Raw genomic sequence first — 27044 nt, 5'->3', positions numbered from 1 at the left:
CTGACGAAAAATATTCATTTAACGCTTCCCCTATTTCCTCCGATTCCACACGCAACTTCCCACTACTATCCTTGATTGGCCCTAATCTAACTCTAGTCATTCTTTTATTCCTGATTTACCTATAGAAAGCCTTAGGATTTTCCTTGATCCTATCCGCCAATGACTTCTCGTATCCTCTCCTCACTCTTCTTCGCTCTCCCTTTAGATCCTTCCTGGCTAGCTTGTAACTCTCAAGCGCCCTAACTGAGCCTTCACGTCTCATCCTAACATAAGCCTTCTTCTTCCTCTTGACAAGTGCTTCAACTTCTTTAGTAAACCACGGCTCCCTCGCTCGACAACTTCCTCCCTGCCTGACAGGTACATACTTATCAAGGACACGCAGTAGCTGCTCCTTGAATAAGCTCCACATTTCGATTGTGCCCATCCCCTGCAGTTTCCTTCCCCATCCTACGCATCCTAAATCTTGCCTAATCGCATCATAATTTCCTTTCCCCCAGCTATAATTCTTGCCCTGTGGTATATACCTGTCCCTGCCCATCGCTAAGGTAAACCTAACCGAATTGTGATCACTGTCACCAAAGTGCTCACCTACATCTAAATCTAACACCTGGCCGGGTTCATTACCCAGGACCAAATCCAATGTGGCATCGCCCCTGGTTGGCCTGTCTACATACTGTGTCAGAAAACCCTCCTGCACGCACTGGACAAAAACGGACCCATCTAAAGTACTCGAACTATAGTATTTCCAGTCAATATTTGGAAAGTTAAAGTCCCCCATAACAATTACCCTGTTACTCTCGCTCCTGTCGAGAATCATCTTCGCTATCCTTTCCTCTACATCTCTGGAACTATTCGGAGGTCTATAGAAAACTCCCAACAGGGTGACCTCTCCTCTCCTGTTTCTAACCTCGGCCCATACTACCTCAGTAGACGAGTCCTCAAACGTCCATTCTGCCGCCGTAATACTCTCCTTGATTAACAATGCCACAGCCCCCCCCCTCTTTTACCATCTTCTCTGTTCTTACTGAAACATATAAATCCCGGAACCTGCAACATCCATTCCTGTCCCTGCTCTACCCATGTCTCTGAAATGGCCACAACATCGAGATCCCAGGTACCAACCCATGCTGCAAGCTCACCCACCTTATTCTGGATGCTCCTGGTGTTGAAGTAGACACACTTTAAACCAAGTTCTTGCTTGCCAGTGCCCTCTTGCGTCCTTGTAACCTTATCCCTGACCTCACTACTCTCAACATCCTGTACACTGGAACTACAATTTAGGTTCCCATCCCCCTGCTGAATTAGTTTAAACCCCCCCGAAGAGCACTAGCAAATCTCCCCCCCAGGATATTGGTACCCCTCTGGTTCAGGTGAAGACCATCCTGTTTGTAGAGGTCCCACCTACCCCAAAAAGAGCCCCAATTATCCAGGAAACCAAAACCCTCCCTCCTACACCATCCCTGCAGCCACGTGTTCAACTCCTCTCTCTCCCTATTCCTCGCTTAGCTAGCACGTGGCACGGGCAACAACCCAGAGATAACAACTCCGTTTGTTCTCGCTCTAAGCTTCCACCCTAGCTCCCTGAATTTCTGCCTTATATCCCCATCTGTCTTCCTACCTATGTCGTTGGTGCCTATGTGGACCACGACTTGGGGCTGCTCCCCCTCCCCCTTAAGGATCCCAAAAACACTTTGGGGGCCCAACTCATCTAAATTGTCTGTATTTCTCCCTGGATTGAAGTTTATAACTCTACATAATACAGTAATCATGGGTGACTTCAATCTGCATATAGACCAGGTAAACCTAATGAGCACTAATGTTGTGCAGGACGAGTTTCTGGAGTGTGTCAGGGATGGCTTTCTGGAGCAGTATGTTGTGGAACTGACCAGAGAACAGGCTATTTTAGATCTAATATTATGTAATGAGAAAGGGCTAATTAACAGTCTTGTTGTAAAAGAACCTTTAGGGATGAGTGACCATAATATGATAAAAATTTTACATTATGTTTGAAAATGAGGTAGATCAATCTGAAGCCAGGGTGTTAAATTTGAACAAAGGAAATTATGAAAGTATGAGGCGCAAATTGGCTGAGGTGGATTGGCAAAATACATTAAAAGGTATGACAGTACATAGGCAATGGATAGTCTTCAAAGAAATATTACATAGTTTACAGCAACTATACATTCCTTCAAGGCACAAAAACCCCAAAAGTAAGGCAGTCAACCGTGGATAACAAAGGAAGTTAAAGATTGTATAAAATTAAAAGAAAAGGCCTATAAAGTTGCCAGAAATAGTAGAAAACCTGAGGATTGGGAGGATTTTAGAATACAGCAAAGGAGGACAAAGAAATTGACAAAGAAAGGGAGAATACAATATGAATGTAAGCTGGAAAAAAATATAAAAATGAACTGTAAAAGCTTCTACAGGTACGTATAAAGGAAACGTTTGGCTAAGACAAATGTGGGTCCATTACAGGCAGAGTCAGGAAAATTTATAATGGGGAATAGAGAAATGGCAGAGAAGCTGAATGATTACTTTGTGTCTGTCTTCACTGAGGAAGATACAAGAACTCTCCCAGAACTAGAGATCCAAGGGATTAAGGGGAATGAGGAATTGAATGAAATTAGTATTAGTAAGAAGGTTGTATTGGAGAAATTAACGGGGCTGAAGGTTGATAAGTCCCCAGGACCTGATATTCTACATCCCAGAGTATTGAAAGAGGTAGCTATGAAGATAGTGGATGCAATGGTGATCATCTTCCAAAATTCTATAGATTCAGGAGCAGTTCCTGCAGATTGGAAGGTCGCAAATGTCACTCCATTATTTAAGAAGGGAGGGAGAGAGAAAACAGGAAATTACAGACCTGTTAGCCTTATATCAGTCATTGGGAAAATGCTAGAATCTATTCTAAATTATGTGAACAATGGACACTTGGATAATAATGATCTGATTGGGCATAGTCAACATGGATTTATGAATGGGAAATCATGTTTGACAAACCTGGAGTTTTTTGAGGATGTTACTAACAGAATTGATAAAGGGGAGTTGGTGAACGTGGTATACTTGGATTTTTGGAAGGCTTTTGATAAAGCCCCCAACAGGAGGTTGGTTAGCAAAACTAAAGCACATGGGATAGGAGATAATATACTGGCATGGATTAAGGATTGGTTAACAGGCAGAAAGCAGAGAGTAGGAATAAACGGGTCATTCTCGCAATGGCAGGCTGTGACTAGTGGGGTACCGCAGGGATCAGTGCTTGGGCCCCAGCTGCTCACAATATATATCAATGATTTGGATGTGGGGACCAAATGTAGTATTTCCAAGTTCGTGGATGACACAAAACTAGGTGGGAATGTGTGTTGTGAGGAAGATACAAAGCGCTTCAAGGGGATTTGGACAGACTTAGTGAGTGAGCAAGAACGTGGCAGATGGAATATCATGTGGAAAATGTGAGGTTATCCACTTTGTAGGAGGAATAGATGTGCAGAGTATTTCTTAAATGATAAAAGATTAGAAAGTGTGGATGTATAAAGGGACATGGGTGTCCTTGTCAATAAGTCACAGAAAGCTAACATGCAGGTGCAGGAAGGAATTAGGAAGGCTAGTGGTATGTTAACCTTTATCACAAGAAGATTTGAGTACAGGAGTAATGAAGTCTTGCTTCAATTGAATAGAACCTTGGTTAGACCGCACTTGGAGTAATGTGTGCAGTTTTGGTCCCCTTACCTTAGGAAGGATATTATTACCATAGAGGGAGTGCAACCAAAGGTTCACTAGACTTGTTCCTGGGATGGTGGGACTGTCCGATGAAGAGAGATTGGGGAAACTGGGCTTGTATTTTCTGGAGTTTCGAAGAATGAGAGGTGATCTCATTGAAACCAACAAAATACTTCAAGGGATAGACAGGGTATATGCAAGTAAGATGTTTCCCCTGTTTGGGGAGTCTAGAACTAGGGGACACAATTTCAAAATAAGGCGGAAGCCACTTAGGACAGAGATGAGGAGAAATTTCTTGACTCAGAGAGTCGTGAATCTTTGGAATTCTCTACCCCAGAGGGCTGTGGAAGCTCAGTCATTGAGTATGTTTAAAGCAGAGATTGATAGATTTCCAAATACAAATGACAAAAGGGGTTATGAGGATGGTGTGGGAAAAAGGCATTGAAGTGGATGATCAGCCATGATCATATTGAATGGCGGGGCAGGCTCGTTGGGCTGAATAGCCTACTCCTGCTCCTATGTTCCTATGTTGCTATATTCCTATTTCTCTCCTGGACTCTGGCATTAGTTACTCAGCAGGGAAGTACTTCACACCCGCTAATTCTGGAACTTCGCGCCAGTGCGTCTCAGACATTAGCACTCTACCATCATACCTCGTCGAGCAGACTGTCCAGCTGGCTCAGCCATTCCCTGTCTCCCAGAATCATAGAATGGTTCCAGCACAGAAGGAGGCCATTTAGTTTGTCATGACCATGCCAGCTCTCTACAAGATCAATTTAACTTTTCCCACTGCCCTTTCCCCATAGCCCTGCAAATGTTTTCTCTTCAGATAATTATTCAATTCCCTTTTGAAAGCTACAATTGAATCTGTCTCCACCACGCTGTCAGGCAGTGCATTCCAGATCCTAGCCACTCGCTGTGTAAAAAAGATTTTCCTCATGGCGCCTTTGGCTCTTTTGCCAATAACTTTAAATTGGTGTCCTCTGGTTCTTGATTCTTCCGCCAATGGGAACAATTTCTCCTTATATATTCCGTCTGGACACCTCACGATTTTCTACACTTCGATCAAATCTCCTTTAAACCTCTCTAAGGAGAACAACCCCAGCTTCTCCAATCTATCCGCATAACTGAACTCCCTTATCCCTGGAACCAATCTCATAAATCTTTTTTGTGCCCTCTCTAAAGCCCTCACATCCTTCCTGAAGTGTAGTGTCCAGAACTGTACACAATACTCCAGTTGAGGTCGAACCAGTATTTTATAAAGATTCATCATAACTTCTTTACTTTTGTAGTCTATGCCTCTATTTATAAAGCCCAGGATCCCACATGCTTTTATAACAACTTTCTCAACCTGCCCTGCCACCTTCAACAATTGTGCACATATATCCCAAGTTCTGCACCTCCTTTAGAATTGTACCCTTTATTTTAGATTGTCTCTCCTTGTTCTTCCTACCAAAATGTATAATTTCACACTTCTCTGTATTACATGCAGTTCCCAAATACTCTTTGTTTCCTGTCATTCAGCCACCTTCGTATCCATGCCGTCACTGCCCCTTTTATTCCATAGGCTTCAACTTTGCTGACAAGCCTGTCATGTGGGACTTTTTCCAACTCTTTTTGTAAGTCCATGTACACCACATCAACTGCATTACTCTCATTTACCTTCTCTGTTACCTCATCAAAAACTCAATCAAGTTAATTAAAGACAATTTGCCTTTAACAAATCTGTGCTGATGTTCCTTAATTAATCTACACTTGTCCAAGCGACTGTTAATTTTGTCTTAGATTATCGTGTCTAAAAGCTTTCCCACCATCGAGGTTAAACTGACTGGCCTGTAGTTACTGGATTTATCCTTATACCCTTTTTTGAATAAGGATGTAACCTTTACAGTGCTCCAGTCCCCTGGCACCACCCCACTATCTAAGGAGGATTGGAAGATTACGGCCAGTGTCTCTGCAATTTCCACCCTTACTTCTCTCAGCAATCTAAGATATCTCCCATTCAGCCCTGGTGACATAACAACTTTAAGTACAGCCAGCCTTTCTAATACTGCCTGTTTATCAATTTTTAGCAAATCCAGTATCTCAACTACCTCCTCATTCACTAAGACTCTGGCAGCATCTTCTTCCTTGGTAAAGACAAATGTAAAGTATTCATTTATTATCTCAGCCTGCCCTCTGCCTGCATGCATGCATAGATCATTTTTTTTGTTCCGAATCGGCCCCAGCCTCTTACTACCCTTTTACTATTTATATGCCTAGAGAAGACTTCTGGATTCCTTTTTATGTTAGCTGCCAGTCTCTTCTCCTAGTCTCTCTTTGCCTCTTTTATTACCGCTTTCACTTCCCTTCTGAAGTTTCTATATTCAGCCTGGTTCTCAATTGTATTATTAACCTGACATCTTACTCTCCATCTCCTTCGCCATTCAGGGAACTTGGCTTTGCTTGCCCTAACTTTTCCCCTCGTGGGAATGTACCTTGACCATACCTGAACCATTTCTTTTTTAAAAGGTAGCCCATTGCTTGGTTACACTTTTGCTGGCCAATCTTTCATTCCAATTTATCTGGATCAGGTCTGTTCCGACCCCACTGAAATTGACCCTCCTCCAATTAAGTATTTTAACTCTAGATTGCTCCTTGTCCTTTTCCATGGATAATCTAAAGCTTATGATATTATGATCACTGTTCATTAAATGGTCCTTTACTAACACTTAATTCACTCGACCCACGTCCCCATTCCCCAGACCAGATCAAGCAATACCTCCTTCCTCATTGGGGTGGAAACATACAGAACACACTTCAAAAACTCTCCCTCTTTGCCCTTTACGGTAGTACTATCCCAGTCTATATTAGGATAATCAAAGACCCCATTATAACTACTCTATAGTTCTTGCACCTTTCTGTAATTTCCCTGCAAATTTGCTCCTGTATCTTTCCTACTAGTTGGTGGCCTATAGAATACACCCAGTCGTGTAATGTCACCTCAATTGTTCCTTAGCTCTAACCAAATAGATGATATCTTGACCCTTCTAGGACATCCTCTCTCTCCAGCATTGTAATATTCTCCTTAATCAATACTGCTACCCGTCCTCCTTTCGTCCATTCCCCATCTTCCTGAACACCTTGTATTCAGGAATATTTAGGACCCAGTTTTGCCTTTTTTGAGCCAGGTCTCTGTTATCGCCACAACATAATTTTCCCAAATGGCTATTTGTATCTGCAGCTCACCAACCTTATTTACCACACACTGTGCATTCACATACATGGACTGTAATCCTGAATTAGACCTGACTCTATTGCCTCTTAGTCTGATCGCACATAATACCTGACTATATTTTACTCTAGTGCTATCTATCTCTTCCAATTCTTTGTGCACCTTGTTTCTCCTTTCGAATGCCACATTCTGTTTTCCATCCCCCTACCAAAATTGGTTTAAACCTCTCATATAGCACTAGTAAACCGTCCCGTGAGGACATTGATCCCGGCTCTATGCAGGTGCAACCCAACCAGCCTGTACGAGTCCCACCTCCCATAGAACCATCCCAATGTCCCAGGAAACTAAAGCCATTCCTCCTGCACCATCTCTCCAGCCACATAGTCATCTGCTCTAACCTCCTATTTCTATACTCACAAGTACATGCCACCAGCAGTAATCTGGAGATTATTACCTTTGGGGTTCTGCTTTTTAGTCTTTTTCCTAACTCCCTAAAATCTGCTTGCAGGACCTCAACCCCCTTTCTACCTATGTTGTTGGTAAAGATATGGGCCAAGACCTCTGGCTCTTCACCTTCCCCACTCAGAAAACTCTGCAGCTGCTCAGTGACATCCTTGACTCTGGTACCTAGGGGCGGCACAGTGGCGCAGTGGTTAGCACCGCAGCCTCACAGCTCCAGCGACCCGGGTTCAATTCTGGGTACTGCCTGTGTGGAGTTTGCAAGTTCTCACTGTGTCTGCGTGGATTTCCTCCGGGTGCTCCGGTTTCCTCCCACATGCCAAAGACTTGCAGGTTAATAGGTTAATTGGCCATTATAAATTGCCCCTAGTATAGGTAGGTGGTAGGGAAATATAGGGACAGGTGGGGATGTGGTAGGAATATGGGATTAGTGTAGGATTAGTATAAATGGGTGGTTGATGGTCGGCACAGACTCGGTGGGCCGAAGGGCCTGTTTCAGTGCTGTATATCTAAACTAAACTAAACTAAACCATCCTGGATTCACATCTACAGCCATAGAAATGCCCGTCAGTTCCCCTAAGTATAGAATCCCCGAGCACTATTGCTTTCCCAAACTTCTTCGTACCCCTCTGTTGAGGTGAGCCACCTGTGGTGCCGTGGACTGTTTGGCGAGTGAGATGCACTCAGGGGACTCCTGCACTATCTGCCTGGTCCTCCTTTACTGTCTGGCACTCACCCACTCCCTCTCTGCCTGCACATTCTTAAGCTGTGGAGTGAATACATCCAGAACCGTGCTATCCACACTGCTCTCAGCCTTGCGGATGAACTGTAGTGACTCCAGCTGGTGCTCAAACTCCAAAACCTGGAGCTCCATATCCTCCAGCTGACAACACTTCTGGCACCGCTGGTTGTCCAGGACATGAGAAATATCTTAGAGTTCCCACATGGTACAGGATGTGCATTCAACAGGACTGTTGAATTAGACGATTTACTAGATTAAATTATATGGTATGAGAATGGGCCTGTAATTTCCTCATAGCTGGTCACTTCGAGTGAAGTTATACCATGGAACGAGACTAGTGACATGGAAATTCACTGCCTGAGATATTCAATTCCCTTCTCTATCTACTAACCAATCTATCCGGCAACAATTGTGATTGATATTCAAATCAGAAATAGCGAGATGAGAAGGGGAAACAGGAGAGACCAGGGGCCGGATTTTCAAAACAGAGTCGGGAACCTGACACCCTGATGAATTCCGGGTCCTTCTCACGACGTGACCATTGAACGCTAATTACTCTAATGGGGCAGGAGGTGAGCTCAGTGCTCACTTGGGGAGCATCGTACACCTCGAGGGACATCTTTGGTAACATGCAGAGGCGAAGTCGATGTGTCGGAGGGAGCACACAAACCTCTAAACTACACATCCACCTGACCCTTCAAGCACCACCTGCCACTCTCGTGGCAGAGTCTGCAGATCATACATCTGACATATCAGCCATCTCAGAACCCACCTGAACCGGAGTGGAAGCAAGTCATCCTCGATCCTGAAGGACTGCCGAAGAAGTAGATTCTTCCCCCTTATCCTCATACAAAAGCAAAAATCAAAAAAGAATGTATTTTCTTCCCCTTCAGCCAAATTCCTCCTTTCTTCTCCTGAAGCTGTTAGTTTTGTTGGAGTATGGTTGCATGGGCACCTGTGCTCTCCAGTAGTTTAACCCCATGGCTACACATGGATGGACTTTATTACTGACCAGTGGCAGGTGGCATTACCACCTCACCTTCTCTAGTTTCACCCAAACTCTGTGGACAATGATGTGGAACAAGAACTCTGAGCTGATTTTCCCTCCATGACCTTGAGGCATTTAAGAGAATACTAATGCCCCTGTGTGCCAACCAGCAACTCCAGCAAACACTAAAGCTGCTCTGTGTGGCTCAGCTGATCAACGCACCTGATAAATTTGACAAGACCGTAAGGGGAGTTCCACAAAATTATAGGGCTGCTTTTTGAGCCCCCTCTGGGGCCCAGAACGGAGTTGAGCCGGCGCTAAAAATAGCACCGCTGATCTGCGTGCCAGTTCCCAGCTCCATCCCGCCCATGGGCCATTTTCCTGGAATTGGGACAGGGTGGAGGGGTGGGGGGGGGGGGGGGTGTGGTGGTGGCAGGACTACCCACTTGCACGTGGCAGGTAGCCAATCAAACTAATTAAGGGACACAAGGCCAATTGTTCCCAGGTTCCTGCAGGTGGCAGGGGCCAGTTTAGCTGCCTGGAGGGAGCCTCCCAATGGCAGACCGAGGATCCAGCACTTCAGATAGGCTTAGTGGCCCTCCCTAGCTGACTTGGGTACAGCAGCAGCTGCAGGCTGCCCTGTAGAGGAGCACTCCCCACCCAAAGTGGTGGCCCAGGTACAAATGACATTTTTCATTTAAACTTTGAAGAAGCTGGAGAGAGGGTGTCGCAATTTTGAAGTGCCCTCTCCCTTACTTACCTGCCATGCATCCTGTTGATGCTTTCAAGCTGAAAGGCCTCTGATTGGCCCTCCAGCTTCAAGAGTTCACCTACCATTCATAATGGGACAGCGAGCCTGCCCTCTGGTCATTAATTGGCTGCTCTGGGGAAAAACTGAGTGCCTGTTTCCCACACAATGGGCTGAATTTAGTCATGCCGGTGGAGCTCCTGGCATGGGGCCCTTTAAAGACGGGGATTCCGCCTCCAAGAACTGCCAGCCGATCAGTAGGCCGGCAGCTCAGTAGTGTCGACAGTGCCACTGGGAGTGGTGGCCACTTCCAGTACTACATGTGGATTAAAAGCAGGCTCAGCCCTGAAGACCCTCCACGTGGGGGAGCACCCCCCACCTCACCCCACCCCCACCTCCTGCTGGCTAATAATTGTCCACTTAAGGGCCTCAATTGGCCTCTGGGCAGGAAGGCTGCCTTCGGCCTTTCCCACTCTGACTTAATTGCAGTGCGACGGGCCCTCCACCGACCCCCCCACCCCGTGCCTTCTGTTGCAATTCTATGGGGCCGCTGCCTCCTAGCCTGTCTCCGGGGGGGGGGGCTCATTATGTCTAGGCTTCTGACCCCCATTTGAGCCCGACGAGATCTTTGTGTTCCTCCAATTCTGGCCTCTTGGGTATCCCCTATTTTCATCGCCCCATCATTGGCGGCTGTGGCTTCAGCTGCCTGGGCCCCAAGCTCTGGAATTCCCTGCCTAAACCTCTCTGACTCTCAATCTCGCTCTCCTCTTTTAAGAAGCTCCTTAAAACCTACCTCTTTGACCAAGCTTTTGTTCACGTGTCCTAATATCTCCTTATGTGTCTCATGTGGTGTCAAATTTTGTTTGACAATGCTCCTGTGAAGCACCATGGGACAATTTGCTATGTTAAAAGTGCTATATAAATGCAAGTTGTTGTTGTTTTCAATGCCACTTGATGCTAGTCACGAGGAGATGCCCTGAGTTTTCTTGGCAGATTTGCTGTCACTAATTTCCTCTCTCCTTCCTGTGGGTAGGCGCTTGGCCTTTTCCTGACACTTCGCCACAGAGGCTGAGATCAGTAATTTACTCCATACCCCACTGCTCTGTTGTGCATCACATGAGATATCCCACTGTGCTTTCCGCTTTCAATTCACTGTGTATGCTGATGGTACAGTGGTGTAATGGTTATGTTGCTGGACTAGTAATCGAGAGAATTGTGAGTTCAAATATATCTGTGGCAGGTTGAGAATTTGAGTTCAGCTTTTCTGGGCAGTGGATCTCAGGAAAGATATGTTGGCCTTGGAGGGGGCTGCAGCACAGATTCACCAGAAGGGGGAGTCTGGAACAAGGGCGTATAACCTTAAAATTAGAACTAGGCCATTCAGGAGCGAGGCCAGGAAACACTTCTTCACACCAAGGGTAGTGGAAATCTGGAACTGTCTCCCCAAAAAACTGCTGAGGCTGGGGATCAAATCAGAACTGAGATTGATAGATTTTTGTTGGGTAACAGTATTAAGGGATATGGAGCCAAGGCAGGCAGATGGAGTTAAGATACAGATCAGTCCTGATTTAATTGACTGGCAGAGCAGGCCTGAGGTGTTGAATGGCCTCCTCCTGTCCCTATGCTATTACTGGAGGGGCAATTGGCGGCAATTAAGTTATGAAACCATTGAGTGGAAATAGATCTGTCAGAAGAAAGCTGAAGGCAGCATAATTACATGTAGTTTTCAGGAACAAAAATGGCCAGCAACAGAACCTGTACAGCACCATTGAAGGCAGAAGCACTGAGTGCAAATGTCAGGTGCTGGATTTCCCTTTACCAGAGATGTAACATGAGACGCCTAGCGTATCTGATATCCTAATATACCTGTTGTTTATGAAAATATCTCCCTTTTATTCTTGAGGTTTGATCCCACTTTGCAATTTATGTTCTTCTTGTTAAATCTCCCCATGACACACATTATTATCCCAGCAAGAAGGTGAACAACTGACCAATTTCTGGTCCTCCATTGTTGGCCCCGTTAAAACTTGTGCCTGGTGGGATTTACAGAAGTGCTGTGGCTAACTTGCACCATCCTTCCTTTTGTCAACCAATCTCTCCTGCCCTCCACCCTCTCAGAGAGCTTCCCCTTTGATCCTTTCTATCTCCCTTTTCCCTGGATCTATACTGGCTTATAAACTGTTAAATCTCAAAGTTCTTCCAATTCTGATGAAAGGCCATTGTCCTGAAACCCTTTTCTCTCCACAGATGCTGCCTGACCTTTTGAGTCTTTTCCAGCATTTTCTGTTTTTATTTCAGATTTCCAGCATCCGCAGTATTTTGCTTTTGCTGTTGTGCTGTGAGTTGGCTCACCCTCTACCATTCCCTCCCTCTGATAAAACACCTGAACTCCTCTCGGTGTTTACTCAACACAACGTTGGTGAAATTCAGAACCTTTAGGAGATGTAGAGACAAACATTTGCCCTACCATTTCACAGGGAAGCACATAAAAGAACCGCAGCACAGGCTGCCTCACATAAAACAGTTTCCTTCTCAGTGTGTTTTTCAAACATTATATTTAACTGTACTATTAATTTTTAAAAATAAATAAAAACAGCAAAACTAAACACAAAAAACCTGACAGAAAACACTTAATTTTTAAGTAAATGGCATTCAGCTAAAGAGAAGATATAAAATCAAGCACGTTCAAAAATAAATCAGACAAATGAAAATACCTGTCTCTACTCCTGCGGGATGGGAACGCTGCATTGCAACCTTCTACTGTGCAAACATGCATCTCCTTCAGGTGAACATTCTTGTAGTGTAACTTCACGCTGTACGAACTTTTAAAGCTCTTCTTGCAGACATAACAGATCTTAGGATCAGGACTGGAGCAGAGTTCACTCTCTGGTGAGTATTTCTGGGGACTGTTGTATCCCATTGAAGGAGGGAAGCCTTCTTGTAGGGCAGCAATGCTCCCTCCTCCACCATTGTACAACCCATACGGGCTGATACTGTAAAACATGTCATAGGTTGGATCAGTGAACTCTTCCTTTATTTTAATGGTCTGTAGATGAGGGGAAACACAGTCTTTGTCTTCAGGCTTGCTGCTGGACATTTCCTCCTTATCAAAAACCTCTCGGTGTACCTGTTCATCACTTTCTGTGGGATTGTCACACATTTTAGACTCGGAGCCTTCAGATTCATCCTCAAAGTCTCGATCATGCTCTTGCTCCTCAGAAGTGATGCTACCCATTTGCTTATCTTCAAACCCACCAAGGCTTCTCTCCTCATCTGGTTTCCTGCCACTGTGCATATGAATGGTGGGACTCATCTCTTTGTGACAATTGACATTATTCATTTCCTCATCATGGATGCCATTGTTGACATGATTTTCATTGACCTGATCGTCTTCGTCAAACTCATCAGCCGTGTCAATCACTTCCTTTTCAATCTTGACAGGCATGCTCGATTTGCGAGATTTTTTCTTGGGGGCAAGGTCAGCTGCAAGTTCCTGAGCCATGGATGGATGTTGCTCAGGGACACAAGGCTGTTCGTGAGTGGGCACCACCGGAACTATGGGACTGGTCGGGAGTGATGTTGGAGGGCTTACCATTTCCCCCGGTGTCAGCAAGTTCCTGTAAAATGGAGGGACAGGCTCCACTGTCTTCAGTGGAGGGTAAACCAGTGGGTTCTGAAGAATTGGATCGACCGAAGAAGAGTTGAAGCCCAGGGATGGTCGCCCAGGAGACGTTAGACTTAAACTTGATTTGATGCTGGATATGACTGGAGTGGCGGCTCCAGATGTGGCTCGGATTAGGTCTTTGTCTCTGTTGTTCCTCAGCATTGGCATGTGCAGACGTGGATTGGGGTTGGCACTGTGTCGATTGCGGCTCCTCAGGGAACTGAAAACCATATTGCAGCCTTCGATCGTGCATCTGTGCTTAATCTTCAGGTGCACGGCATTGTAGTGGATCTTGAGTGTACCTTTGTCATAAAAAGTCTTACCACAGGCATTACAGACCACTCGGCCCTTTCTTGGGGTTAATCCAATTCTTTTCATCCTCTGAATTCTTGCACTTAGAAGAGTACTTTTAGAGATGTCATTCTTGACTGGGTCGTTTGTGGGAGTTGGAGTGCGAATCGGGGACAATCTGTTCTGCTCGGTTTTGGGTTCAATGTTGATGATGCTACTGAGGGCATTCCTGCTGCTTGCTTGGTCACTTCGAAAAGGTGAAACAGAAACTTCAGACTCACTGCTCTCCACACATTCATTTTGGATGGGAAGGTTAGGTTCCCGCAATCTCAGGCTCTGCTCAAGCATGATGCCATTGGGGGGAAGGCCAAGTAGAGGAGCAGAGACGGGGTTTATGTATTGGAATGGAAGTAGGAATGCCAGGCTATTGGGGATATTTTCAAAGTGATGAACACTGGAAGGGTTGCTGTTTTCTAGGTGAGCCAGGAGGCTGGGGCTCCGAGTCCGATTGTTGCTTTCTATAAAAGTCCTGATATCGGAATCTGCTTTTGAAGTCGGTACAGCCACAGCCTGCCCTTCTTTTTCTTGGATGGCCATCAGCTCCACGATGGATTTGGTTTCTCCGAACCTCAGAAACTGCTGAAGGGTAATGATCTCCTCTTCCCGGGACATGATAGCCCAGCGGTCCAGCACCTTGCCTGCAGCATCCTTCAGGCCATATCAAAGAAACAACAAAGACAAACACAAAAAAAACTTATTGATTCCGCATAATTTGAGCAGTCTTATTGTGAAGATGCTATAACTGTCCTACTGATGCAGCAGAGGCCCAGGAGCAACATGCAAAGATTGTTAATCCCATTCGACCCACAGAGCAAACTTTCCTGCCATGCAAATGTGGTAATTAGGTTCACTATTAGTGAAACAGACAGAGTTTAATAATGTCAAAGCAAACACAGTGAAAACCATTGGGACTCTATGAAATGAACCACCTAAGATTCTGCTATTACAAAGACAATGATCTCTTTTATGCAGGTGTTCAGTATACATTGCTTATTAATATGGGAACACTTGCTGTGCAGACCCAGAGTAAATCAAAAAGCTTGACTATAATCCTTTCAAATATGTTGACATCGGAGGGGGAACGATTCTGAGGAACAATTTTTTTTTCTCTTTCCTGTTCATAGGAATGAGTGAAGCAAAAATTGATAGCACAGCATAATGAAAATATTAATTGATTCAACAAATTTTGTCATGTTAAATCTTCCTGGTAACGGAATAAACAAAAATAACAAAAGCTCCAGATATCTCCTTCCAGTGAAACTCAGCATTGAAGCTTTCATGATTGTTCCAAGATAGGTGGCAGATTCTGCAAAGCACTGTGTGATTAGAGACTGTTTTCATAAGCTGTTATGACTATTGTAATTCTGGATAGGACACAAATAACTCTGGATCAATCTTGCTGCAGTAATTCACCAGATAGAAACAGAGTTCTGAACCGAAGCTGCAAACCAAACTACTTGGAACCATCCTTCTAAATGAAAAGCAAATATTAAAAATCACAGTTCTAATATGCACAGTTATATTCCTTTTTATCAGCACATTTTCACAAAAGAAAAAAAAGGGAGAGTGATCTGGAGCCAATGAGCACTGCAGTCTTTGTTGTTAAATATACATTAAAAAGCATTTCACAGCTTTCATATTAATGTGTCAGACTACTTTGTGCCTTGATGTAGTGCCATTTTTAAAAAAATTCTGAACAAATATTGTAACATATCAAAGATACTGGTCTAATACTTCGAAATAACATTCTTTTTAAACATTAAATAGGAAAGAGGAAAAAAGCAAAAAGAAATGTCAGTACAATGGGAATGTACAATCTCTAGGTGGATCATTATTTCTAAATCTGGGTTTGAATTTCTTGCTCAATGGCAATTTTCCATTGTTATCTATTTCAGTGTTGACCTGGGAAGGGAAGATTTGGCTTTTGATGGCAGAGGGGATAAACTGGGCAAATTCTGATCAATCAGGCTTCAGTACTCTGTTAAAAGCTCAACCCCAGTAAGGTCCAATCCTCGACAGTCATAACATGTTTGTACCCACTAATATTTCCTAGGGATGTGTGGTGTCTGTCAGGCACTTTATTGATTCACTAACAAGTACATCAATACTTCTGAAGAAAAACAGAATTAGCAACGTGTTCTATTAAAGCCAAAAGATCTTAAAAAAAACAAACAACTAGCAAGCTAGAATTGCCTCTTCTTATGTCACACTGCCATGCTTACTCTCTTAGTTCAATTTACTCTTCTAACAAGTTGCAGTGGGAATGAATAAATAATCAGCATGAGGCCAAAATATTCAAGGTGGAACAGTTGGACACTGTCTCCCTTATTCGGTCGGCCTAGCTTGGTTGGGGAACATCATGTTAGTAGAACGTGAAAGGTTTATCGAAAACAGTGCAACTACTTTGGGAACATAGGAACAGGAGGCTATTCAGCCCCTTGACCCTGTTCTACCATTCAATTAGATCATGGCTGATCTGTATTTTATCTCCATTTACCTACCTTGGTTCCATAAACCTTAACAACACAATCCAACAAAATTCATCAATATAACAACACAGTTTAGGCATTTGCTCAGGCAGTGCCATTTTACAAAAAAGAAGGACTTGCCTTTACATAGCACCTTTCACAACCTCAGAATGTCCCAAAGCATCTTGCAACCAACAAAGTACTTTTAAAATGCATTTGCTGTTGTCATGTAGGAAATGCAGCAGCCAATTGTACACAGCATGCTCCCAGAAACATAAATGACCAGATAATCTGTTTTAGTGATGTTGGCTGATGGATAAATATTGGCCAGGACACTAGGGAGAACTCCCCTGATCTTCTTCAAACGAGTGACCATGGGAGATCTTTTACATTCACCTGAAAGGGCAGAAAGGGCCTTCGTTTAACATCTCAATTGAAAGATGGCTCCTACAACAGTGCAGCACTCCCTCAGTATTGCACTAATGCCAGCCTTGATTTTTTGTGCTCAAGTCCTGGAGTGAGTCTTTAACCCATAACCTTCTGATTCAGAGGCAAAAGTGCTACCAACTGAGCTACAACTGACACTGGAAAAGAGGCAAAAGATATGAAGAGCAAGAACTATTGCTAACTGTTCAAAGTAGAAAAGAGATTAAATCAAATATAACTTTACAAATAGTCGCTTGGTAGTACAGAACTTGAGAATTGCTGAAAATAGAGACATGTTGTCGAAACTTTTCGTCTTGCACTGATCAGGACAATAGCAAGAATAACCAATGTAAGGGAAAACAACAACTTATACTGCATGAGAAGAGAGTGCTGATTGGTTGGCAAGTGCACTCTGATTGGTAGCGGCGTTGCCATGGAGAATGCACCAATTTACAGTGACTGACAGTTAACTGCCAAGCTTTGTTTGAAATTTAAACCAGGCAGCCTGACTGTGATTGGTCAAGGCATTGCCCTGACGAATGAACCAGCGAATAGCTGTCGCTTATTCTGTTCAGCTGAAACAGGCGCAATGTGTTTATGTTCTTTCTGCCTGCAAAGAACAGGGCCCTGTGTATTAATATTTCTAGCTTCCAGTATGTGCAAATGCGCCACACTGCGAGTCCTCCTGACAATTTTAAATTGGTTGTCAGCATAATTCTTATAACTTTATAGTTAAAAACAACTCATTTATTTTTAGCTTTCCTTTCTCTTAATCTGAATGTTTCATTTCATGGACTGCACCAACTGGATCAGAAAACACGGCAGCTTTCAGCAGGTATTTAATACTGGATCCAGCTCACCTGTAAACTTAAGTCTCTGCATTAGGGTTACCAATCCTCCAGGATTGTCCTGGGGTCTCCAGGAATTAAAGACGAACTCAGGAGAAAAGTCCGATTGGCATTAAAGAAATAGTGATTGTGAAAAAATAATACATTCTTTGAACACTTCTCTTTATTAATTATAAAAATAATGGAAAGACGACTGTTGAATGGACAGCCAAGAATCATCCAATCGGGTAAGGAGGAGTCTGTTTGCTTTGCAATTGGCTGTGGGAAGGTGGGGCACTCCAATGATGGACATATAGGATGACCAATGGCTGAAAAGTTGGGCGGGACAGCTGGAGATCAAGCGATGATACCTCCAGGATTACGTCCTACCAGAGTTGGCATCCCTACTCTGCGAGGGGTGGCATGAAACTATGGGGTGGAATTTTTATGCTCTTCCTGCGGTGGGTTTGAAGGTGGGGAGAGCATAAAATCGGGTGGCATTGTGGCGGTGGTTGGGGGGTGTGGGGTTCCTGCCTCAGCTGAAATTTAGTCTGGGGCAGGGTGGCCTGTGAATGGCCTTCCCGCTTCACTGGCAATTGAGGCCCTCAACTGGGTAATTAACCCCTAATTAAGGGCCTCTTCCCATCGCAGCTGCAATTACCCATGCAGCAGGCAGGGTCCCGCTGAGGGCCACACCCTGCCCATGCTGCCAATCCCCCTCCCCAGCCTCTCCCCATGACCCACACCCCAGGAGACCCCTCCTGCCCTGACCGACCTTGAGCTTAATTCCAGCACTGCTCCTCAGTGTCTGGTCACTGCAGCTACAGCAGCAGCCACCGTTTCCGCAGTGGCGCTGCAACTGCCGACCTCTAATTGGCCAGCAGCTCTGCAAGGTCGGGGCTTCCGGCGGCGGGGTACTAAATTGTATGGAAGGCCCGCCACTGTCCAAGTAAGTGCCTGAAGGGCACTCAAACAGGCAGCAGAGTTTTGGATGATCTCAAGTCTATGGGGGGGATAGACTGTGGGAGGCCGGACAGAAGTGCATTGGAATAGGCAAGTCTAGAGGCAATGAAGACATGGATGAGGGTTTCAGCAGCAGATGAACTGAGGCATGGACAAAGTCAGGTGATGTTACAGAGGTAGAAATAGGTAGTCGTAGCTGATAGCATGGATACGTGGTCAGAAGCACATCTCAAGGTCAAATACGACAACCACCTGGCAGCTGACAGGTAGAGGGATGGAGTCAGAGGGAACAGAATTTATGGCGGGGACCAAAAACTTTGGTCTTCCCAATATTTCATTGGAGGACATTTCTGCTCATCCAGTACTGGACGTCAGACAAGCAGTCTGATAGTTTAGAGAAAGGGCGGCACAGTGGCGCAGTGGTTAGCACCGCAGCCTCACAGATCCAGCGACCCGGGTTCAATTCTGGATCCTGCCTGTGTGGAGTTTGCAAGTTCTCCCTGTGTCTGCGTGGGTTTCCTCCGGGTGCTCCGGTTTCCTCCCACAGCCAAAAGACTTGCAGGTTGATAGGTGAATTGGCCATTATAAATTGCCACTAGTATAGGTAGGTGGTAGGGGAATATAGGGACAGGTGAGGATGTGGTAGAAATATGGGATTAGTGTAGGATTAGTATAAATGGGTGGTTAATGGTTGGCACAGACTCGGTGGGCCGAAGGGCCTGTTTCAGTGCTATATCTCTAAATCTAAATCTAAAAGTGGAGAGGCCATTATATCAATGCTATTCTCAATGTTTCTTGCAGCAACACTGCAACTTACTACTGACAGGCGCCACATAACCCCCCCCGCCCTCAACTCCCAGGTGTGGTAATAACTTATCACACGGATGCTCAACTCTTCAACCTCAATCGGCTGAAGGCCAAAACCGAAACAACAATCACTTCTGTAATGATGCAAAAGTTAGTGCTCCCTCTAAAGATGAACTACAACAGATAGTTGATGTATTCATCAAAGCCTATGAGAGCATGGGAGTTGCCCTGAAATCCAGGAAAACCAAAGTCTTCTACCGACGCACACCAAATGTATCAAATCCAACACCTTCAACTGAGATTCATGATGAAATGTTGGAAAATGTCCCTCACTTCCCATATTTTGGAAGCTATCCATCCCAAAAAACTGACATTGAACAAGCAGTACACCATCGAATCCAATGTGCTAGCTCAGCCTATGTTAAATTACGTACTCAAGTTTTGAGAATCATGTCGAACCCGACACTAGACTGAAAGTCCACTGAGTGGTGGTTCTCCCCATGCTTCTCTATGGTGCTGAAGTTTGGACAACATACAGACAACATATCAAGGCCCGAGAACATCATCAACGCTGTCTTAGAGAATCAAGTGGGAGGACAAAAGAACAAACATGAGCATCCTCCAAGACACAGACATACTCAGTACAGATGTCACAATAATCTCACATCAGCTGAGATGGATGGCATGTCATAAGAAGGCCTGACTTAAAACTGTCCAAACAGGTGCACAGGGGTCAAAAAAACATTTCAAAGACAATCTGAAAGCCTCCATGAAGCTCTGCTCCATTAAAATCAACACATGGGAAGCAGATGCCCAATCACAACCAAAATGGTGATTCACCATCATAAACAGTGTCAAAACCTTCCAATCAACAACAGCAGCCACTGAGAGGGAGCAGCGAGAGAGACGGAAAGAGAGGGTAGCTGCCCGAGCCAACAATCCACCACCACCTCTACCAGCCGACAATTGATGTCCTCACTGTGGGAGAGCCTGCAAGGCTGAGACAGAGCTCATCAGACATCTGAAAACCCACAGGCAACACAGAAATTTCACTTCCACCCAGCCATCCGCAAGCAAGAATCAGTCTTGGCATGAGGGATTGTTGATGATGATGCTGAGGTAGAGTTGGGAGTCATCAGCGTACATGTGAAAACTAATGATTTTTGGATGATGTCGCCAAGTGGCAGCATGTAGATAAGAACCAGGAGGGGGCCAATGATAGATCGTTGGGGGACACCAGAGGTAATGGTCTGGGAGCAGGAAGAAAAGCAACTGCAGGTGATTCTCTGGCTATGATTAGATAGATAAGAATGGAATCAGGGGAGAGCAGTCCCACCCAGTTGGATGACAGTGCAGAAGCATTGGAGGAAAATGGTGTGGTCAACCATCTCAAAGGCAGCAGAGAGGTCGAGAAGGACCAGGATGGTAACTCACCTTTGTCATAGTCACATAGGATGTAATTTGTGACTTTGCTAGGAGTCATTTTGGCACTGTGGCAGGGGCAGAAACCTAATGGGAGGGATTCAAAAATGGTGTTCCAGGAAAGATGGGCATGGATTTGGGGGGCGACAACATGTTGAAGGACTCTGGAGAGGAAAAGGAGGTTGGAGATGGCAGGGTAGTTTGCAAGGACAGAGGAGTCAAGGGTTGGCTTGAATACTTCGATTAGGTCTTATCTTAACCTACTCTGCTCTCAGGAGAACAGCTTTCAATATTGTAATGGTCACATTTTTACAGGAATTATTGATGGTAGGAATTCGATTGTTGGGGGGGTGGGGGGGAGGGGTGCGGTGGAGAAATAAAGTTAGCTTTAATCATTATTTTAGGCATTTCCCTCCCTTCCATATTCACACAGCATTCAAAAACTGCCCTGAAGGACCCTCTTTTAGATGCGATGCATTAACCTGAAGTCTGGTTTGATACAAAACTGCAGTCCAAGATCAGAGGCATGCAGCAGCTTGTTGTGATTATCTACAAGCCCATGTGTTGATCTGAAGCTGGTAAGAACTGACAATAGAGAAAAGCTTACATAAATCTATGAAAGATGGTGCACCTCCAAGAACTGGTGTCCACACCATCCAACAATACTAGGATGGCTCAGAATCGAAAACTGTTTTCAATTTCTACACGCTGTTCTCAAAAATCATCTTGAAGTAATTTCCTGCTGGTATTCGCAAGCGCAGAACAGCTTTTGAATGTACTGACCCAATCCTATTCGACACTAACAGACACATAAATAAACAGAGCGGAGGCTAAATAGCAGTAACTAAATTGATGTGTGCATGTTACACTCTTAGCCTACACTGCATTCATTTTACAGAGTAAACATTAATGGTTCCAATTCTTCAGATTAGGGGTCAGATTTTGGTTAAGTTATAGATCTGAAATGTATTCCCAGTATCATACAGTTGGGCGTAGTTCACAAATATATACATCCAGATATACAGAGCTATCTATCTTCTTAATGTGGAAGTTAATTGCAGGGAGAAGACTGGGATTTGCTACCACATGGTATGATTGAGATGCATAACATCGATGCATTTAAGGGGAACCTAGAGAAGCACATGAGGACGAAAAGGAATATAAGGATATGCTGGTCAGGTTAGATGAAGTAGGGTGGAGGAGGCTTGTTGTGGAGGGTAAATACCAGCATGGATCTATTGGCCTGCATAGCCTGTTTCTGTACCTTTTCTAAGTATTCTTAGGGTTAGACATGGCATAAATGGGCTACAATTCAAGATATCCTGAACATTGTTCCAACAACACAATATGTTCCTGAACTGAAGAGAATTATCTTGGCTTTTAGTAGGATTCTGAAAGGAAAGAATGAGATTTAGTGAAGAGTGTGATCTCGCTGGACAAGCATTCATTGCCTGGTAGGATTTGCTTCCTGGGTCAAAATATTTCTCGGAAAGTAACTGGAGAATTATTTGGAAAGACAATGGTATTTTCTCTTCTTTAGCTGGTAATCATTCCTCAAGATCACTCTTTGTTACAATAAATTATTTGATTTTCTGCCTTCCCCGTTCATGTTTCCATGAGATACCATATTTACTCCTGCAGCAGGAAAGCTGAAAGGTGGAATGAAGATGGCAACAACGTCACCAATCAATGACCAACGTGAAGTCTGCTTCTACCAAACAGGCAAGGTACAGCACCTCCGAGCTGGAGCATTATGTACTGCGGTGAAGAGTTTAAACTACAGAATTTCCTACACTACAACAGCTACTTGCATTTGTGAGACTTTTGCAAGACTTACTTTTGTATAACACCTTTCACAACTTCAGGGCATTCCAAAGTGCTTTCCAGCCAATAAAGTACATTTCTGAAGTGTAGTCACTGTTGTAATGTAGGAAATGCAACAGCCAATTTGTACACAACAATAAATGAAGTGATCATCTTTTTGAGGCAGTAGTTGAGAGATGAAATAAAAACAAAAAGTGCTGGAAAATATTCAGTAGGTCTGGCAGCATCTGTGGAGAGAAAAGCAAAGTTAACATTTCAGGTCAGCGACACTGACCTGAAATGTTATCTTTGCTTCTCTCTCCACAGATGCTGCCCGACCTGCTGAGTCTTTCAGCACTTCTTGATTTTATTTCAGATTTCCAGCATCTGCAGTATTTTGCTTTTATTTTAGTTGAGAGATGAATGTTGGGCAGGACACCAGCGGAACTCTTCTTCCAAATAGAGCTGTGGGATCTTTTACATCCACATAACAGGGCATATACAACTTTGGTTTAACGTCTCACCAGAATGACAGCACCTCCAACAGTGCAGCACCCCCTCAGTATTGCACTGGAGAGCTGACTTAGATTTCCTGAAGTGGGTCTTGAACCCACAAACTTCTGACTCAGAGGCTAGAATGCTGCCTATTGAGACAGCATGTGATACCTTGGTGGAAGACCAAAACCCACCCTGCAAGTCATCCCAGTATGGTAGCATAGTGGTGATATCACTGCTCTATTAATCTTCAGGCCTGAGCTAATGACCAAGAAACATGAGTTAAAATCCCACCAAGATAGCTGGGGAATTTAAATTCAGTTATTTAAATAAATCTGGAATTATAAAGTTAGAATCAGTCATGATGACCATGAAACTACTGGATTGTCATAAAAACGCATCTGGTTCACTTTATCCTTTTGGAATGGAAATTTGCTGGCCTAATCCTGTCTGGCCCACATGTGACTCCAGACCCACAGCAATGTAGTTGACTATTAACTGCCCAAGGCAGCTCACCACCACCTTCTCAAGGGCAATTAGGGATGGGCAATAAATGATACCCACAGCCTGTGAATGAGTAAGCAAAATGACCAACCTCTATGAAAGTTGGGGAGAAGGTGAGTAAATGAGGAAGTAATGATCAATTGATGCAGAGCTCAGGTTTTAAATGTGTATGTGAACTGAAGGAAAGGCTGGGTGATGTGTACTGAAAATGACTCTGCATAAACTTTGTAGATTGTACATGATGGAAGCATTTAGGGTGATCAGACTTTCAAAGGCAGCCAATAACAGATAGGAAACAAACAGACGAATCCCAGGAGTGAAGGAGATTCACGCATATGGCAGTGATGTTATTCTGATGATAAAAGTGCCAGAAAACATTCCTCGAGGTTTGCGTCCAGCATTGTATTCTTCAACAACCTTGAGGATAATCTCACTTCATTGTGACTTGAGTTTGAGGCAACATTTATTCTTTGCACCAGGCTCTGCATTCCGGGTATGCTGCAAAAATTTAGTGCGAGAATTGGCAGTGCTGATCTAATTTGCACCTACATCCTCTCACTGTCATTAGAGGCACAGCATCATTAAACACCAGGCCCTGAAATCTGGTCAACACACACCCACTTGTATATTCTTACCTAATTTGCTTCTGATCTTTGGAGAATAACCAGCCGCTTAGGAAACAGAGGAGGTATATTTACGAATGATTACTGGTGCTGTGTCTTTTATATAACAAAGATAATAGCTGATTGTTGGAAGGCAAAGCACAGCATGTAGTCAAAATGTTGTTTTAAAGGCAAAAGCACAGGTCAGCAACACTAACAAGCTTTCCCTTTTTAAGAAAAAGTAGAGTATTATGAATAGATAGTACAATTGAATTAATTCCCTTTTTTTTTTACAAATATTCTATAAGGTTAGAAATTATATTTGTTTTCCTTGTTCTGTTCCCAAAGTGTTCCTCTGTTATTTCAAGTCCCTCAATATCTTTTCCACTTGTGGTAGATTGTGGATGACGGATACAAATTTATTTCAACACCTACTCAGAAAAACAGTTCCAAGCAAAAGGAACCCTTGGCTTAAAGCTTCATGGCCAATTAACCATCACAATTAACCACTCTCGGCTCTGTTGGCACCATTTAACGTTCAGGAAAATTCACTGTGTGAAATGTGCATCCATGGGCAAGGCAGTCTGATCTACACTCACAAAAATATACCACACACATTCATGAAGCCAAACATTTTGTGTGTTATATGGCATGTGTGGTATGGTGAACGTCCCTTAACTCTAGTACTAACATAGCATGGAAATTTAATTGGGGATCAAGGTACAGTAGCTTTGTAACATTGTAAAAACTCTTATGTGATAGTGGGAGTCTATTCAATCTTCTCAGAAAATTCCTGTCAGCATCTTGATATGAAAATCATTTAAATGAATAATTTTGATGCTTCATATTTGTGTAATGTTGCAGCTGCCCTGTTCTACTGTCTTATTGTACAGTGTACTCTGACCTATTGTATGCAGTTGGTATTCACTCAAGTTCCTGCTCATGCTTCAATGGGGACATGTACTGTTGAGAAAGACATTTGACCCCTGTTTGTCCAGTCCAGGTGGCTGTCCATTTGGCAGAATGGCAGCACCATGAGCTTTTCTTTTTAACCCTACGATAGGACTGAAGCGATTTCAAAGTGTTTAAAATGTGAAACGAGTTGACAAATCTATCTTAAGCCTGAAACCGGCCACTGTCATCCTTTGATAGTGTGTACAAAGTAAACTAAAGAAATCAAGTGAAACTGTTACTTCTTTTATTTTAAAAGGTACGTGTGTAAACACTGTGCAATAATTTTGCCACAGCAATGTGTGATAAAATCAGATGTTTCATTATTTGCATAATTTATTCAACATTTCATTCTCAATGCCTCGTTACATGATTTATTTATTCATATATGGAATTTATTCCATTTCTGAGAAAGATCTTTTAATAAATCACTGCGTGTCTTTGTCACTTGTGAGTTTTCAGACCTCCTTTGCTTATGGAATAAATATTGCACTGGCTCTCTCACTGGGTTATCTCCTACCATTGCAAGAGAGAGAAACTCAGGCAGTGATTGGACTGATAACCAAACTGTCTTTGTTGAAAATAAATAAGAGGCTGAAAGGACTAAAAAGGGCACAACACAGGCTGTAATGTGTTGAAAGGAATTATTTTGCTGCCATTCATGTCCATCAAACTATATTGATATAAGAATAAAAATCATGCACCAGGTAATTTCAGCAATTCGGGATCTACAATTAGTCACTACAGTCCTGAGCTAGCGAGAGGAGAATAAAATAATCAACCATGGGTTCTTGTTCCTGATCATATTCAGTGACTCCTGCACCCAAATGGACTTAAGGCAAGGTCAGGATTGAACCCCTTGCTTTACCTTCATATGATCCACCTTTGACTCTTCCCTTCACTGACTTCTCTATCTTTATTTCTGGGGATAGGCTGTCAACCACCGTCCATTACAAGCACATGCACTTCCATAGCTGTCTTTCTGATGAACGGTCATTGACCTGAAATGCTGGGCTGAATTTTACGGGCCCTTTGGGTGATTGACTGGGAGACGGGAGGGCTGGCAAAATGGTGGAGGAAGGCATCAGGAGTGGAGCCCAATGTCTTCCTGCTGCCATGGCATATTGCTTGCGGCAGGAAAGTTGGCAGATCGGACGCCCAATCGGGAGGCCAATTGAGCCACTTAAGTGGTCAATTAGGGGCCACTTGCTGCCTCCACGAGCATTTGTCCCACGTCAGGAGGGCTCGCAGCTGCGTGGGGAGACTGCCCAGTGAAATCTAGCAGCCTGCCAGCAGGCTCGGGGCGGGGGACCCTCCTTTATGTGCACTCCATGGCCCATGGAGGGGCCCCCGGCACCAATGGCCAATCTCGTGGCAATGGCGCCGCCAGCACACAGTGACCCCTCCCCTAACCGATCGCTGGGGCTTGCCTGCCTGGCCCTGGCGTCTCCCAACCCAACTTACATGCCTTTGAGGGTGCCCGACCATGAAGGCTCCCTCTCCCTGGAGCTGTAGTCGCAGCAATGGCCACTGCTAGCGGTGGCACTGCTGAGGATGCTGAGCTGCCGGCCACTTGATTGGGCCAGCAGCTCTTGGGGATGAGCCACCATCCTTAATTGGATGTTGCCAGCAGTATGCCGTCCACCGAAGCAGGGTTGCCTCCCACTTCCGGCCTCAGCAGCAGGACCTCCCTGTTAACGGCAAAATTCAGCTCACTATCTCTGTTTTTCTCTCCACGGATGCCCCCTGACCTGCTGAGTATTTTCTAGCACTCTCTGGCTTTTTGCCAGGATCAAACACTGGTATGATTAGGGCTGTAAAGTCACAGTACAGTGGGAAAATCATGATAAAAATGACAGGACTTTTGGGAGTTGCAGTAGAAATCACGGACAT

General features: G+C 44.2%; 1 protein-coding gene across 5 annotated transcripts in view; it reads right to left on the bottom strand.

Moving 5' to 3' along the window:
* The window catches only part of bnc2 (basonuclin zinc finger protein 2), a 669216-nt gene that overhangs the window by 90957 nt on the left and 551215 nt on the right, over positions 1 to 27044 (bottom strand). For all 5 annotated transcript variants that reach the window (XM_068030501.1, XM_068030498.1, XM_068030499.1 and 2 more), the window contains exon 4: positions 12583 to 14531. In XM_068030501.1, coding sequence (XP_067886602.1) covers positions 12583 to 14531 — 1949 coding nt within the window. The remainder of the gene's footprint in view (positions 1 to 12582; positions 14532 to 27044) is intronic.

This window comes from Heterodontus francisci, chromosome 4, assembly GCF_036365525.1.
Source record: "Heterodontus francisci isolate sHetFra1 chromosome 4, sHetFra1.hap1, whole genome shotgun sequence".
Classification (NCBI taxonomy): domain Eukaryota; kingdom Metazoa; phylum Chordata; class Chondrichthyes; order Heterodontiformes; family Heterodontidae; genus Heterodontus; species Heterodontus francisci.
This window is presented reverse-complemented; position numbering and strand designations above follow the sequence as displayed.